The 16,688-nt window shown below is 35.6% G+C and overlaps 1 protein-coding gene and 1 long non-coding RNA gene across 2 annotated transcripts; one reads left to right on the top strand and one right to left on the bottom strand.

Annotated features, from left to right (window-relative positions):
• Positions 1-10,871: 10,871 nt before the first annotated feature.
• On the top strand, positions 10,872-11,671 carry LOC107592557 (uncharacterized). Its single transcript, XR_001609992.1, has 4 exons — positions 10,872-10,973; positions 11,170-11,243; positions 11,448-11,508; positions 11,586-11,671. It is a non-coding gene; the product is annotated as an uncharacterized lncRNA (long non-coding RNA).
• Positions 11,672-12,362: 691 nt separating this feature from the next.
• Positions 12,363-13,691, bottom strand: LOC107592586 (small integral membrane protein 7-like). Its single transcript, XM_016282116.1, has 5 exons — positions 13,508-13,691; positions 13,331-13,372; positions 13,191-13,249; positions 12,866-12,956; positions 12,363-12,731 (listed from the first exon to the last, which is right to left on the bottom strand). The coding sequence occupies exons 1-5, from the start codon at positions 13,531-13,533 to the stop codon at positions 12,716-12,718; spliced, it is 234 nt and encodes a 77-aa protein (XP_016137602.1). The 5' UTR covers positions 13,534-13,691; the 3' UTR covers positions 12,363-12,715.
• Positions 13,692-16,688: the final 2,997 nt, after the last annotated feature.

The following is a 16,688-nucleotide window of genomic DNA, read 5'->3' as shown; positions in this document are numbered from 1 at the left end:
ATTTAATAAGTTCTTCTTAAAATAATAAGAACGTGTCCTCCTCAGTTGACTTCAGCTTTAAATCTTGCTACTTCATTTGATGATATCCTAATGTTGAGTTGGTTTTAAATCCACTGAATGTGTTTAATAATCCGATCCCGAGATGAATCCAGCATGATCTGTAAGGTTGCATTGATGTTCTCGCGCTTGCTGCTGCTGCTGCTGTCTAAACGCTTTAAATAGCGCGCTGAAGCTCGTGGGTGGGGCGCACGTACATGGGCTGTCTTTTAGTAAACAACAGAAATTATGTCCTAATTAGTACAGGCACATTTAGTGCAGACGCATTTGAAAATTAGCCATGGTTTTATTATAGTAAAAAGCGCAACAGTGTTTTTTTTTTTAAGTAAGTAAATAAATAAACAAATCTTTTTTTTTTCTAAAACTGAATGTTGGTCACAAATGTGTTGTGGCATTAAGTGGGTGGAATTCAGTTCATATGGTAAACCTTGCATAAAGTTATTATTACAATTATTATTATTACAGTAAAATTGAACAATCTTTTAGTCAACACAGTTATTAAATTTTTTTTTAAAAATTAAAAAAAGTTTACAATTTGTTTAAAATATTATTTTACAGTAATAACTATAGCTGTGCTATTTTAGCATAAACTCTCGCTACACTGTAAAAAATGACAGTGACTTTAACAGTAAAAGACTATAAAAATGCTACAGTAAAAACCTGTTAAATGGTTAACGGTAAATTCCCCTACTATATACGGTGAAAAACTGTATTGGACATTACATGTAATTTTACGGTAGTATACCGTTTTTGGAAGTGAAAAAGACATTCATTTACAGTGAATTGACATTCCCAGAATTTTTTGTTGAAATAACTATGTTGCTTCTTAGTTTTTTCTTATCAGTTTTGTATATTAGGGTTGTGTGTGTTACACCTAATGTTGTTAAATTCATGTTTATTGCATTATTTCAGTTTCATGTGTGTTACCGTGATGGTGTTTAGTGTCTGTGTGAATGACACTGCGCACCTTCTATATATGTTATTATTTAAAAGCTGCTTGTGATGGGCTTTGGTTCATCATGTGACTTTCTCATCCCCACCTGCATTTGGTGGTTATCAGTGTATTACAAAGGTACAAAACAGATTTCAGTACTTCAATAGGTTGATATATTAACATTATTTCAGTTAATGAAATTACGGTATTTAACTGTAAATTTAAGTTAAAACCGTAAAACCTCAAATATTGCTACTGTATTTTTTACGGTAAAAATCCGGCAACCACAGCTGCCGTTTTTTTACCGTACATTTTACAGAATTTTTTTTACAGTGTACCGTAATACATTCCTGTTGACAGTTCATCACTATCACTTGCTCAGTTCCATAACAGAATTCTGCTTTATTTTTTCAACGTTAATAATTGTAGCCTTATCCGTCTGAGCACACAATTACCACCTGACCTGATCAATGAAAACCCCAGCACATCCTTGACCTGTAGCCCACCACGGGTTAACATGCTGCACTCTCCGTCTGATTAGGGACCAAACATCAGGCATGTCATGACAGGACCCTGTCGGGAACTCTGAAAGACAATTCAATGACAGCTCCAGCATGGCGATCTGACATATTGCTGACCACCTGCTGTGGCTAGGGCCTCTTTTTCCTATGCTGGAGCCCGGAGACACCAGTCTGGCAACTAGCACCACCTTCCTGCTGTGCTTCCAGTCTGCCTGCACCCGCCACCCTGAGCCAGAAGGTCAAATGAGTCCCACACCCTGGTTAGCTCATACGTACTGCCCATGCTGAAAGGCACCAGTGACCTCACCAGCAGCTCTCTTTGTCCTACGATTAGTCTTTCCCAGAAACCTTTCCTCTGCAAATCTGCTCTGTCCTATGGTGGTGGTGGTGGTGGTGGTGGGGGTGGGGGGAAGCTGTCCCGGGCTCTGTGATGAGGGTGGCCCATTAAGGTTAGGCTACCCAGAGGAGAACAGACCCACCCATAAAAATTGCTGTAGACATCCAGATTATTTCACTGTAAAGGACATATCTTTCTCCCTTTGAAGCTGCCTCTCCTCTTTTTGAGATCATAATGTGTACTTAAATTAGCAAGATCTTCTGTGTGTGTTTAAATGTAAACTGTCAGGAAATAATTACATTTGGATTCATCATGAGAATAACAAGACATCGACTTTAATCAACATTATTTTTAAAGCCTGACATATGAAATAATAGTCAGAAAAGGTCGTTTTGAAATGGAACAGTTTACTGAACAGACAAAACATTTTTAAAGAAATCTAAAACAGTATGATATTTGATACATCAGTCTTTTATGACTGATACAAGACAATGTGGAACTCATCGGGCTCTGTGATGAGGGTGGCCCATTAAGGTTAGGCTACCCAGAGGAGAACAGACCCACCCATAAAAATTGCTGTAGACATCCAGATTATTTCACTGTAAAGGACATATCTTTCTCCCTTTGAAGCTGCCTCTCCTCTTTTTGAGATCATAATGTGTACTTAAATTAGCAAGATCTTCTGTGTGTGTTTAAATGTAAACTGTCAGGAAATAATTACATTTGGATTCATCATGAGAATAACAAGACATCGACTTTAATCAACATTATTTTTAAAGCCTGACATATGAAAGAATAGTCAGAAAAGGTCGTTTTGAAAATGGAACAGTTTACTGAACAGACAAAACATTTTTAAAGAAATCTAAAACAGTATGATATTTGATACATCAGTCTTTTATGACTGGTACAAGACAATGTGGAACTCACACTCAAGGGGAAAAAAAAAAAAAGCAATTTGGTGCAGTCTGATATTTACGTGGCCAAAAAGTAAGATGAAATTCTAATTGTAATCAATGAGCTCTGTAGCCTGTAACCGTAATAGCAGACTACTTACATAAAATGCATATCAGTTTGTCACTCTTTATCTCCTAATAATATGTCTTAGAGTAATATGATATTTAAATGCTTATGATTAAAGCTCTGTAGTTTTATTCTGGGGACAAAACATATGTATTGAGAGAGTAACAAAGACATGTTTCCCAAAAGCCTGATGTATCATATTTGATACTTACAATTTAACATGATTTCTCTAAAAAGATGTATGGATAATCAAGTAAGCCTAAGTTGTATCAGTCCAATTAATGTTCATCTTCAAGCAATATAAAAGTTATTCTTATGTTTACTTTCTAAAAACCAGTAAAGATTTTACAGCAAAACAACACGTGAATCACAACCTAAAGGGGACATTTATTTTAGAATTACAAAAAGGAATTGAAAATAAATAAATAAATAATAACTTCAAAAAGTATACATTACTAAGTGTAAACTGTCAGATGTCAATCAGATGAGAGAAGGTATGTAGTAGATTTTGTACAACAGGTTTTTTCAGCAACATTTTGATCATTAGAGGCCTTTATTAGAGGCCTTAAAAAATGTATGTATCTAATATAATATAATATAAACCTTTTTGTAATATGGTTTTAGTACTTAAATATTAAAATGAACAAAGTGATTAAATTATATAGCAAATGCATGTATTTTCTAGTTATTTGGATAATTCTTTCATTTTGGGCCATTCTACCTATTAGCCCCAGGGAATTTAAGAGCTTGTGTCCTCTCACCTAGTTTAAACAAGCCAGAAAACAGGCAACATTAAAGCTGATCCCCCAAACATGTGAACAAACTACTCAAACAAGGCATTTGTCAGGTGGGATCTCTCAAACTAGACCATGTAGCAAACAAAGCAAGCAGCCACTATTTAAACAAGCTCTTTAAACGTATCTGGAACTGTCTTTCAATCTGCTTTAGTGTTGCTCTGCTAGATTTTCTCATTCATAAATCACTTTGGACAAGCACATCTGCTTTAGTATCACATGTAAGAAATCACTTCAATAAACTAAAAAAAAATATATATATATATATAAATGACATGAATCAGTTATTTTAAAATTAGCAGAATTAAAATGGTTTAGCAAGACTAAAAGCGACACTTCACACATTTTGATGGGATGTTTTGCACCAAAGACATTTTTTGGGGGAGGGCTCTTTTTAATATGAGATGCTGATGGGTGATAATCCCACGACTGATAATTCACGATTTGAGTTTCTTTGTGCTAAAACAAAGAGCTGGGAGGCGCCCAGGTGCTGACAACACATTCAATCGTGCTATGTATACTCGACTTATAAAACTCAAGATATGTGCTAATGTAATCACACACATAGGCGCTAATTGCCCTACAGTGCGTGCAAGTTTGTGCGTCTCAAAATGTGACCTCTGCCGCCACAGATAGCTACTTGTCCATGGATAACATGACGAAATTAATAATAATCATCATATTTTAGGGGAATGCCACTGTTTGAATCGGGCGAAAATTGTGTTTTGCCATTTTTATGATGACGTTCTACAATGTAGGCTACATTCAGCAAAGAAATGTTATTAATGAGGGAAATATCATTATAAGAAAACAGTGTTTTGCTCTTTCCAAACGACACTTACGTTTTCTTTGTGAAGTCGAATCTTGTGCTATAACTATTTTTTTTACGTGAAAGAGCGATAAATCATTTAAAACCAGAAAAAACGCAATTAATATATCAATATCAATTATCAATAATCAATAATCATTGTTTTGAGAAAAAAAAAAAAAAAAACTAAACTGAATAAAGTTCACATAGAACTCTTGAAATCCTTTAAACTCAGCTATTCGTTCATTATAGAGGGGGAGCTGTATTAAAAGAAGGTCATTTCAAATTTAGCCTTTACTGACACCTTTCGGACACATTATGGGAAAACAAAGAGAATAGTCGATGTAGGCTATATACAGTTATGCTGCTTTGGGGGAAAATGTAAGATATGGAAACTAATTTTGTTTATAGTAGCCTAACACGTTTAAATTGTTTGACTATTTAAATCACAATTTATTTATTTTTGTTACTTTTAAAAAGCGTAGCCAATAATTTCATAATGCAATTGATGATGATGGTAAATATTCTTAGCTATATAAACACGTTCGTCAGGCATGTTATTTATGATGTAGACTAAATAAATGACAACAATGATATATTGCTAAAAGAGGACCGAAGGTATGGTGGTTAAAATGTTATGTAGGCCTGCTAGCCTTGGAAATGTACCGCTTGTATACTTCATCTTTGGATCATCAATCTATAATCATTCCTGTCAACATCTGGTGCTCAATGGCAGAGGCAGGCTAAATACATAAATACATCATAGCCTACATAATTATTAATAAAAATAAAAATGATGAAAATTGAAAATGAAAATTATGATAATAACGTGGCTTATTTGTGTTTCTTTGTATTTATTTGTATAATTATTAAACCATTTCATTACATAAACAGAAACACTTGTTTAACATTAAATTTAATGCGATTTGTAAATATGTCCAGACCAATATATTTTGGATGCTTATTGTACTAATCTTTTTTTTTTTTTGAGAAACCTTCTCATTACTAGCAACAATTTTGCTATTAAAGCTACACTGTAAAAAAAAATCCGTAAAATTTATGGTAAAAAAACGTCAGCTGTGGTTGCTGGAATTTTACTGTAAAAAATACGGTTGCAACGTTTTAGGTTTTAACTTAAATTTACAGTTAAATACCGTAATTTCATTATCTGATATAATGTTAATATACCAACCTATTGAAGTAATGAAATCTGTTTTGTACCTTTGTAATACACTGATAACCACCCAATGCAGGTGGTGATGAGAAAGTCACATGATGAACCAAAGCCCATCACAAGCAGCTTTTAAAAAATAACATATATAGAAGGTGCACAGTGTGTCATTCACACAAACACTAAACACCATCACGGTAACACACATGAAACTGAAATAATGCAATAAACATTAATTTAACAACATTAGGTGTAACACACAACCCTAAAATACAAAACTGATAAGAAAAAACTAAGAAGAAACATAGCTATTTCAACAAAAAAACATCAAATTTGAAATTTAACGCAGGGAATTCTGGGAATGTCAATTTACGGTTATTCACTGTAAATTATACGGTATTTTTCACTTCCAAAAATGGTATACTACCGTAAAATTACATGTAATGTCCAATACAGTTTTTCACCGTACATAGTAGGTGAATTTACCGTTAACCATTTAACAGGTTTTTACTGTAGCATTTTTACAGTCTTTTACCGTTAAATTCACGGCCATTTTTTACAGTGTAAGGCAAAATGGTCAGCACTTTACCCAAACATTACTTTTTTTAAGGTATGGACTGTGCCAAATGCATTTTTGTTTAATAATAAAGTAAAATAAATTCATCTTAAAATCATCATTATTACCCTTGTAATGAGTATCTATGTCAATTTAACCATAATATTTCTCCACTCTGCTTTTTCTGCCAAGAGGAAGAAGAATCTATATTTCACTTTTATTATATTTCTGTTATAGCTCATTCTAAACAATTCTGACTTCAAATATCAGCTTCCCTATTTCTTGTGTTCCACCAGCTCTGTAGTATTTCCATCAGTAAGGTTATTTCCCATTCTGATTGTTCAGACAATAAGGAGATTATGTCTTAAACTTTATGACGAGTAGACTAATTACCATATAGCTAGATAGCCTACCTTAAATTTAAACCCCGCTGCAAAATACTTGCTTCTGACATTTGATATGTTATCTATATTCTATTGTGAATAAAATATAAGTTTATGAGATTTGTAAATTATTCCATTCCCTTTTTACTCACAATTTGTACAGTGTCCCAACTTTTTTGGAATTGGGTTTCTACGTTTATTACTGTCATCACTTCAAAAAGTATCCTCTAATAAAAAATCTCTGAAGACATCTCTTTTTATAGAACGGTTATAGAACGGGTTTTAAGTAAATTTTAAAAAGTTAATATTAACAATTTTATTTTCAAGTGTACTATAAAATAACTGATTTTTTTAATTTTATACTCATTTTGTTTTTAAATATAATAGTATTATCACACGGATTACTTTGTTTATTATTTTACTTTATTAAAATACAAAATAAATAAATGCTATAATACTATTATCACTATTAATAATAATTTTATTTTTATAGTTATATTTAATGAGTCACGCAATGTGCAGTGTGAGTGCCAAACCAAATCTCCAGGTGCTCTCATGAGAACCAGACCGCACCCGTCTCTGCCAGATTCAGAGACTGTATGGGGCCCGTTCTTCGTACGTCGCTAACTCAGTTAGCTGGATGTGATTGTTGATGATTTGGCTTGATCTTGGATTGTTTGGTTCTTCGAAGCTCATCCCGGACTTGCTGTCATAGCAACAGGTCCGTAAATTTAAACCAGCTCGGGAGCGGCTTATTTCATGTAAACAGGATTAGATTGCATCTTTTTAAGCAGAATTGATACTTAAAATCTGTCCGCTACCACCGCTACTTTATTACAAGAGTATCCTACTGATCCAGGGACAATAATTTAAAATAATAATAATTAAAAAATTTATTTAAAGATAATATAATAATGATGTGTAGTCTTTAATACTATAGACACAGCCAGCTTTACTCACTGAAAGATTTATTCGTCATAAAAGTATTAGTCTTAAGCCCCGATAACTATAAAGATAACGATAAAGATATCGTTTTAAAAAATCATTCTCAATATAAAAAAATAGCATAGTTCACACCACAACTATAACGATAACGATAAAGATATAGTTAAAAAAAAATCATTCTCAATATTAAAAAATAGCATAGTTCACACCACACCTATAACGATAACGATACAGAGAAACGATATCGTTGTGATCGCTTTCAAAACGATTTTCTTTCCAGCTGATGAACGATAAAACACTGACAGCCAATCAGAATCCATCCTGCTGTAATGAGCTCAAGAATTTAAAGCGGCAGACGCGCGTGCGCTTAGAATAAACAGACGATATCGTTCTCTGGTGTGGACGCTAATATCGGTATCGTTTTAGTTATCGTTCTTGGTGTGAACGGGGCTTTACACGCATGCTATATACAGATAATGTGAGTCTGCATTCATTTGAGTGCTGACAGATATTGTGGGAGTGGCTTGATGGAGCGCAGGAGATGCAGATAACATGATCTTGACCCTTAAGAAACTTAATAGTATCCTATTGGGCAAATTTAAGAGGTCAGAGTGAAAATCACCCTACAAAGAAAGTGTTAAGACCTAGTTGGGAACACGAGAAAAAAGAGTGTAATAGTTTTGGTTGGAGAGTGGGGAAATTAGTAAGTGATATGAGACTGGAGGAGGCAGGACATGCTCCAATAATTGCTTTATCTCCAGTGCCAATGTGGGTTATGCCCCAACCAAAAGTTGATCTTAGTTTATTAGAAACAAGGCAAAAAGAAGGTGCTTACGAAACAGAGGTTTATGATGTAAGGGAATATATGGGGTCAAGGTATGGAGAATATATGCACATTTTCACAGATGCCTCAAAGGATCCAAAAACGGGTCATGTGGGCTCTGCATTTGTAATACCAAAGTTAAAAGTAAATAAGAGCAGTAGAATATCAGATTGTTTATCAGTGTTTACTGGAGAAATGTTTGCAATAATTATGGCAATAAGGTGGATTAGTGAAGTTAAAATATCCAAGGCAGTAATATGTTCAGACTCAAGTTCAGCCCTAATAAGTTTGAATCAGCAGAAGTCAGAAACAAGACAAGATATGATAATAGAAATTTTTCAAGAATTATACTCACTTAAGCAAAATAGTATAAAAGTTCAGTTTCTGTGGGTCCCGGCACATATTGGGTTGAGAGGTAATGAAGAAGCAGATAATTTAGCAAAAAAGGCCATAGAACGAGAAATAGTTGATATTCAGATTCCTCTTAGTAGGTCAGAAATTAAATCAATTATCAAAATGAATATTTGGAAATTATGGCAGCAGTATTGGGACATAGATACCAAAGGTAGGCATTTGTATCATATACAATCAACAGTGGATAGGGGAAGAGTATCAGGTTGGAGCAGAACTGAGGAGAACATGATTACAAGGTTGCGATTGGGGCATACAAGGTTGAACAGTACAATGCATTTAATAAGTAAACATCCAACAGGGCTATGTGAGGTATGTGATGTTAATGAAACAGTTGAACATGTTATAATGTACTGTAGGAAATATACTGTTGAAGGATGAACTAGAGAATAAGGGTGATCAGTTTACAATTAAGAATGTATTAAATCCAGGAAGAAACATGAAATCAGTATTGTTACAGTATTTGGGAAGAACTGGGTTGAACAAGAAGGTATAAGTGGTGTTTTATTTTATTATTTAAAATATATATTTTTTCTTTTTCTTTTCTTTTTCTCTCTCCTTCAAACCCCGCTTAAGAGGGCTGAGGGAGGACGGAGGAGCTGAAGTCTCTCAGCGGTACAAGAATCAAGGGTGTTTGTATGTGGGTTGGTAGGTTAATCAGGAGATTGTAGATAGAGTGTCAATGGTCCATTTGAGATATAGGTGGCGGTAATGCACTTATAAGTCTGCGATCCGCCGTAAAGCAACAAGAAGAAGAAGAAGAAGACCTGCGCATGCGCATGGACTATAAAAGGCGGGTTCATCCCGTGTTCTTTCTTCTCAGTTCCGTCTTCTTTGACCAAGGTAAGTAATGTCCACTGTGATTGTCTACTAGAAATCTACTAGAAATATTTTTTTAAAGCACGTTCTACAAATGATTCCCCAAAACACGCTCTGTGATAAAGTTGTAAGGATAACAAAAGTGAAATTTAGGATTTTGGGGTAGTTGCATGCTGACCACGTGGCTCGTTTTCGGTGCACGCGGGAAGGTCTAAAATAGACAAAGAAAATGTCACTGGTTTAGTTTTATTCTATTGTTTAGTGCACAGTGTTAAACACAAGTTAGTCCATTGTTTCAACGTTGCATACAGGTCATTTAAGTGACTGTTTTGCAGTAGGTTGTTTCCAGTGTTGAGTAACGCGAGTTACGTAATCTGATTACTTTTTCAAGTAACTAGTAAAGTAACGCATTACTTGATTTACAAGAGAATATCAGAGTTACTTTTTTCCCCCTCTAATTTATTGACAGCTCTCCTGTCCTCATGTTGAGAGAAATCAGAAGATGTTACTGTAGATCTAAAATAAATATGAATATGCATTCATTCATCTCACTCACAAAAAAAAAAACAGACTCAGTATTCCTCAAAATGAATAAAAATAATGCAACTCAGAATATGACGCAAACCTGCAATTAAATGTTAAAACACTTTACGCTTTATGTATTTAATCCCATTCTATTAACCAATGTCTTTGCTTCTGAGTTTCGATGATCCTGTTCAACTGTACTAATAATCACAAATTACTCTAGACGAACATTTGTTTTTTTTTTTTATTGCTGAAGTGTTGCAATTTCTTCTGCATTCTACTGTACGGACGTAAGTCTACTTTCTCTTCAGCCTGAGGCTTATTCATTTCACTTTTGGTGTGAAAAGGCTTTTATATATTTGCCAAAAATAGAACTTTTTATTTTGCAAGCAAGCCCAGTCCAGATTTAAAGCGTAACGCGAAAGTAACGTAACGCATTACTTTCCATAAAGTGTAACATAATTTTTTTTTTTTTTTTTTATTGCTGAAGTGTTGCAATTTCTTCTGCATTCTACTGTACGGACGTAAGTCTACTTTCTCTTCAGCCTGAGGCTTATTCCTTTCACTTTTGGTGTGAAAAGGCTTTTATATATTTGCCAAAAATAGAACTTTTTATTTTGCAAGCAAGCCCAGTCCAGATTTAAAGCGTAACGCGAAAGTAACGTAACGCATTACTTTCCATAAAGTGTAACATAATTGTTTTTTTTTTTTTATAGAGTAACGCAATATTGTAATGCATTACTTATTTTAAAAGTAACTTTCCCCAACACTAGTTGCTTAACTGTCTGTTACTTTGTTTTACTTAATTGTTTTGCAGTATGTGGGCTGTTGGACCATGGAGTTGTGCTGTAGTGCTTACTCAGATTTTGGTGAGTTTAGGTTAACACTAGACTTTGCTTTAAAACTTCTGGTTGCAATGATGACTGATCTTTTTTCCCCAGCAGACCGACACTGTTGACCCTTTATAACGAAATAAGCCAAGTGATCTGAGCAACCATGTTGCCACAATCTGGTAATCCCAGTTTTTACGGTCATTGACGTTTACTGTTACTCCTGTCCCTACAGATCATACTGGAGCAGAATGGATAACCTTAAATTCATCAGACTTTGTTTCATAAGTCATCCACACTCTAAAACGGGTAAGGTTGAACATGTTTTTGGCACATTTGGTTGATATTTATCTGGTGCATATGATGACTGATCTTTTTTCCCCAGCAGATCGATAGTGTTGACATTTGCTCTAAACTTTAAGCCAATTTATCTGAAGCACCATCAGAGCTGCTTGGCATACAAAATAGTGGTGCTTTTCTTGTTCTTGAGTCCTCTTTTTCTTTCCCCAAAAGGAGGAATTTTGTAGTTCTGGAGGACCAGAGGACTTCACACGCTGAATGGCCACATGTGAAGGTATTTTTCAGAGTGTATATTCTGATTTTGTTCACTAACTTGGATTTCATCTAAAATTTGACTTTCACATTTTCTAGGCATTTGAGAGATTTGTTCCTCCGATGGCTCTGCACTGTCAACCCCACGTGGAGAAGTGGGTGACGTACATAATGGTCCCTCTAAGCCAGGGATCTGGCCCACAAGATCCACTTTCCTGCAGAGTTTAACTCTAACCCTAATCAAACACACCTGAGCATGCTAATCAATGTCTTCAGGATCATTAGAAAATCACAGGTAAGTGAGTTTGATCAGGGTTGGCGCTAAACTCTGCAGCGCATTGACCCTCCAGGGCAAGATGAGGAACCGTGCTCTAAGCAGTCCAGCGTTTACCAGTTACGGGGAGGAAAAACCTTTTATGCATTAAAGTTGACCTACAACTGTTCCAACATGGGTGTTTTGTTTGTTTTTTCTTCCTAATCCTAAGAATTATTGCTTGCATTGTATGCAAGTGTATAAATAGTCTTGTAGCTGGCACTTACCTGTTACTTTTACAATAAAACTATTAAACCATGAATTGATTTTTGCATTCGTTAACTTGTTCTCTGCATCTTGCATTCATCCGTGACCTTGAGGTGAAATGTAAATTTAGTGGAACCATTAGCTGAATGAAATTAATAGTTGGTTAGTGAACATCTTATGGCCACTCTGAGCAAAATGAACTAACTTGTACGATTACTGTAGGTTAAGGGATTAAAACACTGGGATTTACATTTCTAACCAGAGTAGAAAGTGTCTTGATGCACTTAAAACCCACCAGAATTATATATTCTACTACACCGTTTAAGTACTCATTCACATCAACCAAGCAGTGGCTGTTTAAACGTTTATTCTTTCATTTTGAGTAGTCACAAAGCTTGCTTCTCAGTACATCTAAAATCGGAATAACTGACCGTATTTGTTTAGGGTACAGAGAAAAGACCATTCCCACCAAGTGCACAGCTCTGCTTTAAACTCTTTTAACAAATGTAGTTTGTTTTCTGACCCCATTTGATTCACAAAGTAAAACCAATATTAATCATACACCCTTTTGTACAAAATATACAGACATGGTGTGAGATGTTGGATGCGACTATATAAGGCATCTCGCACTAAAAAAACCCATTGCGGGAAATCCACCCAAAGCTGCAATAATTCGATCTGTAGTGATCCTCACTGTAACGGCCATCAATTATGAACCAAATAACCTGACAACAAACAAGAGAACACTTTAAAATATGCAACACCTTCACAAAAACAGTTTGTTTGCAATGGTGCATAAAGGCGATCATTTTAAAGAGCAAAGTAGAAAACGATCTTTATATTAAAAGACAATACTCACAAGATCATGCCAAACATGATGAAAATGTTCCAAAGAGCAATGAATATACGAAAGTACCGCAGACTCAGCAAAAACTCTCTGATGCTGTCACCTAAAGACAAAATGCATAAGAGTCTCACACATGATCCAGGGCTGTTTAGAGTTTCTTTTATCTAATATTTGATACATTTCATAATCTATTCTAGATCTAGCCCATGGTAGAGTTAGGGCCTCTGTAATGACCTGTAGCTGTCTGCTCACTGTCTTATTAATAGTATGTCATACTGTCCCAATACATTTAAATAAACTATTATTTCATAATGCAACGTTAATGCATTGTTGTTACCAGTTCTGGACGATCCAGATTCATCGCCAAACCCTTGAGACTGCGTTTCTCTCTTCTTTCTGCACACAGACAGTGAACGGCACGGATAAGCAAGCAATCATCCAAATGAAAACTGACAGGTAACTAGTGTTTTCACTCACAGTTTAAAGTTGAGCACAGCGCCGGCGTTCACGAGCAGAGTGCTGAAAACATAAGCGAAAGAGTGACATGGAGAAGAAAACACACTGCTGTTACACTCTGGCAATAGTTCACTGCACATACAGACATCACGAACTACCTTCTGTTTAAGAATAACGCGGAAAAATTGTGGAATTTACCCAAAAATGATAAGATCTGCAATCATTTTGGCTGATTATATCCACCTCGGTTCGTCCTCTTCTTCGTCTATCTTTGTATGAGTTCAATATGAGTCGTTAGGTCTTCATCGCCACCTGACGCCAGATACACGACACGACAATCCTGTTGCTGTGCGCTGCAGGGCTCCTCAAGCCCTGGTCTGGCGATTATGGTGGCAGAGAAGTGCAAAACAAATCACAATTCTGAAAACAAAATAACAAATTACAAACGCAAATGCAAGTCTAAAAAACAAAATAACAATTCAGAAAACATTATAACAAGTCAGAAAACACAATGGCAAATTCGAAAACAAAATAACAAGTCAGTTGTTATTAACAAGTTATATGATACATAGTAGTATCATATAATATTAAAGGCAAAAAGTCAATACATTAAAAAAAATCGAATAGCCTATTTGATTAAAATAATACAATTATACTACTAATAATATTTACTATTATTGATGTAATGTACAGCGTTTGTTCATTTTACTAATACATTTTTTTTATGTTTGAGGGACAAAAATGCAGTACTTTAAATATGACAATTCTCAGAATAGTTTTATACCCAGATAGCACACGTACGTCTGCAAGATGTCTGTTAAACATCACTTCATCTGGAAAGCACCTGCTGTGTACAAACATCTGATAGACGTCTTTAAGATGTCAGTTTTACATACGTTCTAAATCATTAACATCTTAAAACATTTACATAAACATCTATTTGACATCTGATAGGAAACGTCCTATAGATGTATTGCAGATGAGCAAACACTCTAAAAATACGTCTTGCAGATGTAAATGCAGACATCAAACAGACTTCTCTGCGATGTACGTGTGCTGTTGCGTCCTGTGCACTCTGCTACTATGTGCATGATGAACTCTACCATGTAGTGTATTAATTTTATAAGGTTATTTTGTCATTCATAATCTGAGTCTGATACGTAATTAAGGCTGCAACAGTTGAGTACATGACGTGTCCAACACGCCACATTTCGTATTTTCAGTTAATTAAGTGCATTATGGGTATTTAAAGTGCACTTTTTCTTTTTGGAATCTTTAGTGTGAACACACACCATTTATACTATAAAACAGCATGGAGTAGTGCATAAGTATGCGATTTGGGACGCACCTTATGTTAATACTTTTGGTCGTGGCAGGGCTAGATCTGCTACGCACACTGCTGCTGAGCAAGTATATGTTTGCTACTGCCAATGAATACACAGACACACTTCTGTGAGCTTGTAAGATATGCAGCTGCTTTATGAATGGCCATACATAAATCCCTTAACAGATCTAGACAGGTGGAGCTGGGGGAGGTGGAAGGTTTAAGAGGAACTCTGATAGCATGCAGCAGGACCAGCTTACAGCGAACACTGAACCAGACTATTTAAAGGGGTCATATGATGCGATTTCAAGGTTTCCTTTCTCTTTGGAGGGTTACAAGCTGTTCGTGAATAGATACGATCCCTGAAGTTGCAAAGACTAAAGTCTAAAAACCAAAGAGATATTCTTTATCAAAGTTAAGACTCTGCCACGCCCTCCTAAAATGGCTAGTTCTAACACTCCCTCACATATCTACCTCACTATGTGGAAATATTAGCATAATGCCGCCCAAATGTGCACACAAAGAAAGAAGGCGTGGTTTCAGTAACCGCAGTTAGTGTTGAAGCAGCATGTCAGGGAGACGCTGTGTGTTTCTAGGCGAAAGCAAAAGCATTTTATTTGGCCTTCCGAAAGTAGATGCATTTAGGAATCTTTAAGATTACTTACAACAGAACAGCAATGCATTTTATGGACGACCGTTTCGTGAACCTAGGAGAGGAGGTAATTCTGACTTTGCTATGACAATCTGGCGCTTCTGAATCAGCTACTGTTTTGTTATTAGTTTAAGTATTTGCTATTGACTGTTCAAATGCGGAGTTTTGTGCATTGTGTGTGTGTGTGTGTGTGTGAGAGAGAGAGAGACAGCGTCACATCACAGTGGAGTCAGCTGTCTTAACCGCGGCTTGTGTACTGCATCATTACTGTGTCTGTTCCCCTTTCTGGCTTGAACTGATGGTAAAACTAATGACATTATTTACAGTCTTTACATTTATTTTGAAAGATGAAGCTCGCGATTATGGTAAGGGGCGGTACATTTCCGACGAGTGCTTGCGGTGTTCGGCCAATCACAATGCACTGGGTCAGCTGGCCAATCAGAGCAGACTGCGCTTGTCGGAAGGAGGGACTTTGTAGAAAACTAAGCGTTTGAGAGAGGCGGGGCATAGAGGACCTACAATAATGTACAGTATTTGAAAAATAATGTGTTTTTTTTAACATTAAAGTATGTCAACATATTCTGTTACACCACATACACCAAATAATAATCTTTAAAAAAGCATCATATGACCCCTTTAAATGTTGAGAAAGCAAGCTCATTTGGTTGCAGAATCAGCAAAGGCCAATCCCCTTGCGCTGTGTAGTAAATTTATTGCATGTAAAGGTCCTATCAGTCAGCGTCATCTAGAGTTTCATGACTCAGATATTGTTCCCTAAAAATTAGTTTCAAACAATAATAGGTGGGTCACATACCCTTACTGGAGATTCCTGCTTTTAAGTTAATATTTAACTTCGGTTCTTCATGTGACTATATGATAACATGGTACAATCATGGAAACAGATGGTAGTACAATGGGAATTTGACCACAGAACAAAAAACAAACATTGTATTGCCATGATATATTGAACATATCAACATTGGTAAATATTCACTATGTTACAGAAATCCACACAGTAATGATTTATGCAACATGTTTTTCACTCAATAGAATATCAATTATGTAGTATCATGGTACTATGGCATATTTAAAGAGTACAGTATCTACTACATGAACAATCCATATCCAAAAACATGGCAGCAGCCTATAGGAATGTTTTGTTAGTGATATGCTTAAACGTTTAATTAATTCATCTTTTACAAATGTATGAATAGCAAGACGAGGTTTTAAACAGAGTATAAAAGGCGGTCACGACTATACAGATTTTATGCAATGATAATAAAACAGTTACATCTGGTTTTCACGATCGAACAAGCTTGATTGATGATAATGAGCGCGCGTCGCGGTCATGCAGTAAGCGGCAGTAGCTCCTCCGCATGAGACGCGTGTGTTGATTTCACCTC

The sequence above is a fragment of the Sinocyclocheilus grahami genome, unplaced genomic scaffold (assembly GCF_001515645.1).
Source record: "Sinocyclocheilus grahami isolate Dianchi unplaced genomic scaffold, SAMN03320097.WGS_v1.1 scaffold154.1, whole genome shotgun sequence".
NCBI lineage: Eukaryota > Metazoa > Chordata > Actinopteri > Cypriniformes > Cyprinidae > Sinocyclocheilus > Sinocyclocheilus grahami.
The sequence above is the reverse complement of the archived record's forward strand: the minus strand, read 5'-3'. Positions and strand labels throughout refer to the sequence as shown.

Excerpts from the sequence above, each read along its gene's own strand:
- LOC107592586 (XM_016282116.1), bottom strand. The coding sequence starts at position 13,533 with ATGATTGCAGATCTTATCATTTTTGG. Across the intron at positions 13,373-13,507 it reads GCAGATCTTATCATTTTTGG|CACTCTGCTCGTGAACGCCG; the intron begins GTAAATTCCACA and ends TTATGTTTTCAG. Across the intron at positions 13,250-13,330 it reads GCTGTGCTCAACTTTAAACT|AAAGAAGAGAGAAACGCAGT; the intron begins GTGAGTGAAAAC and ends GTCTGTGTGCAG.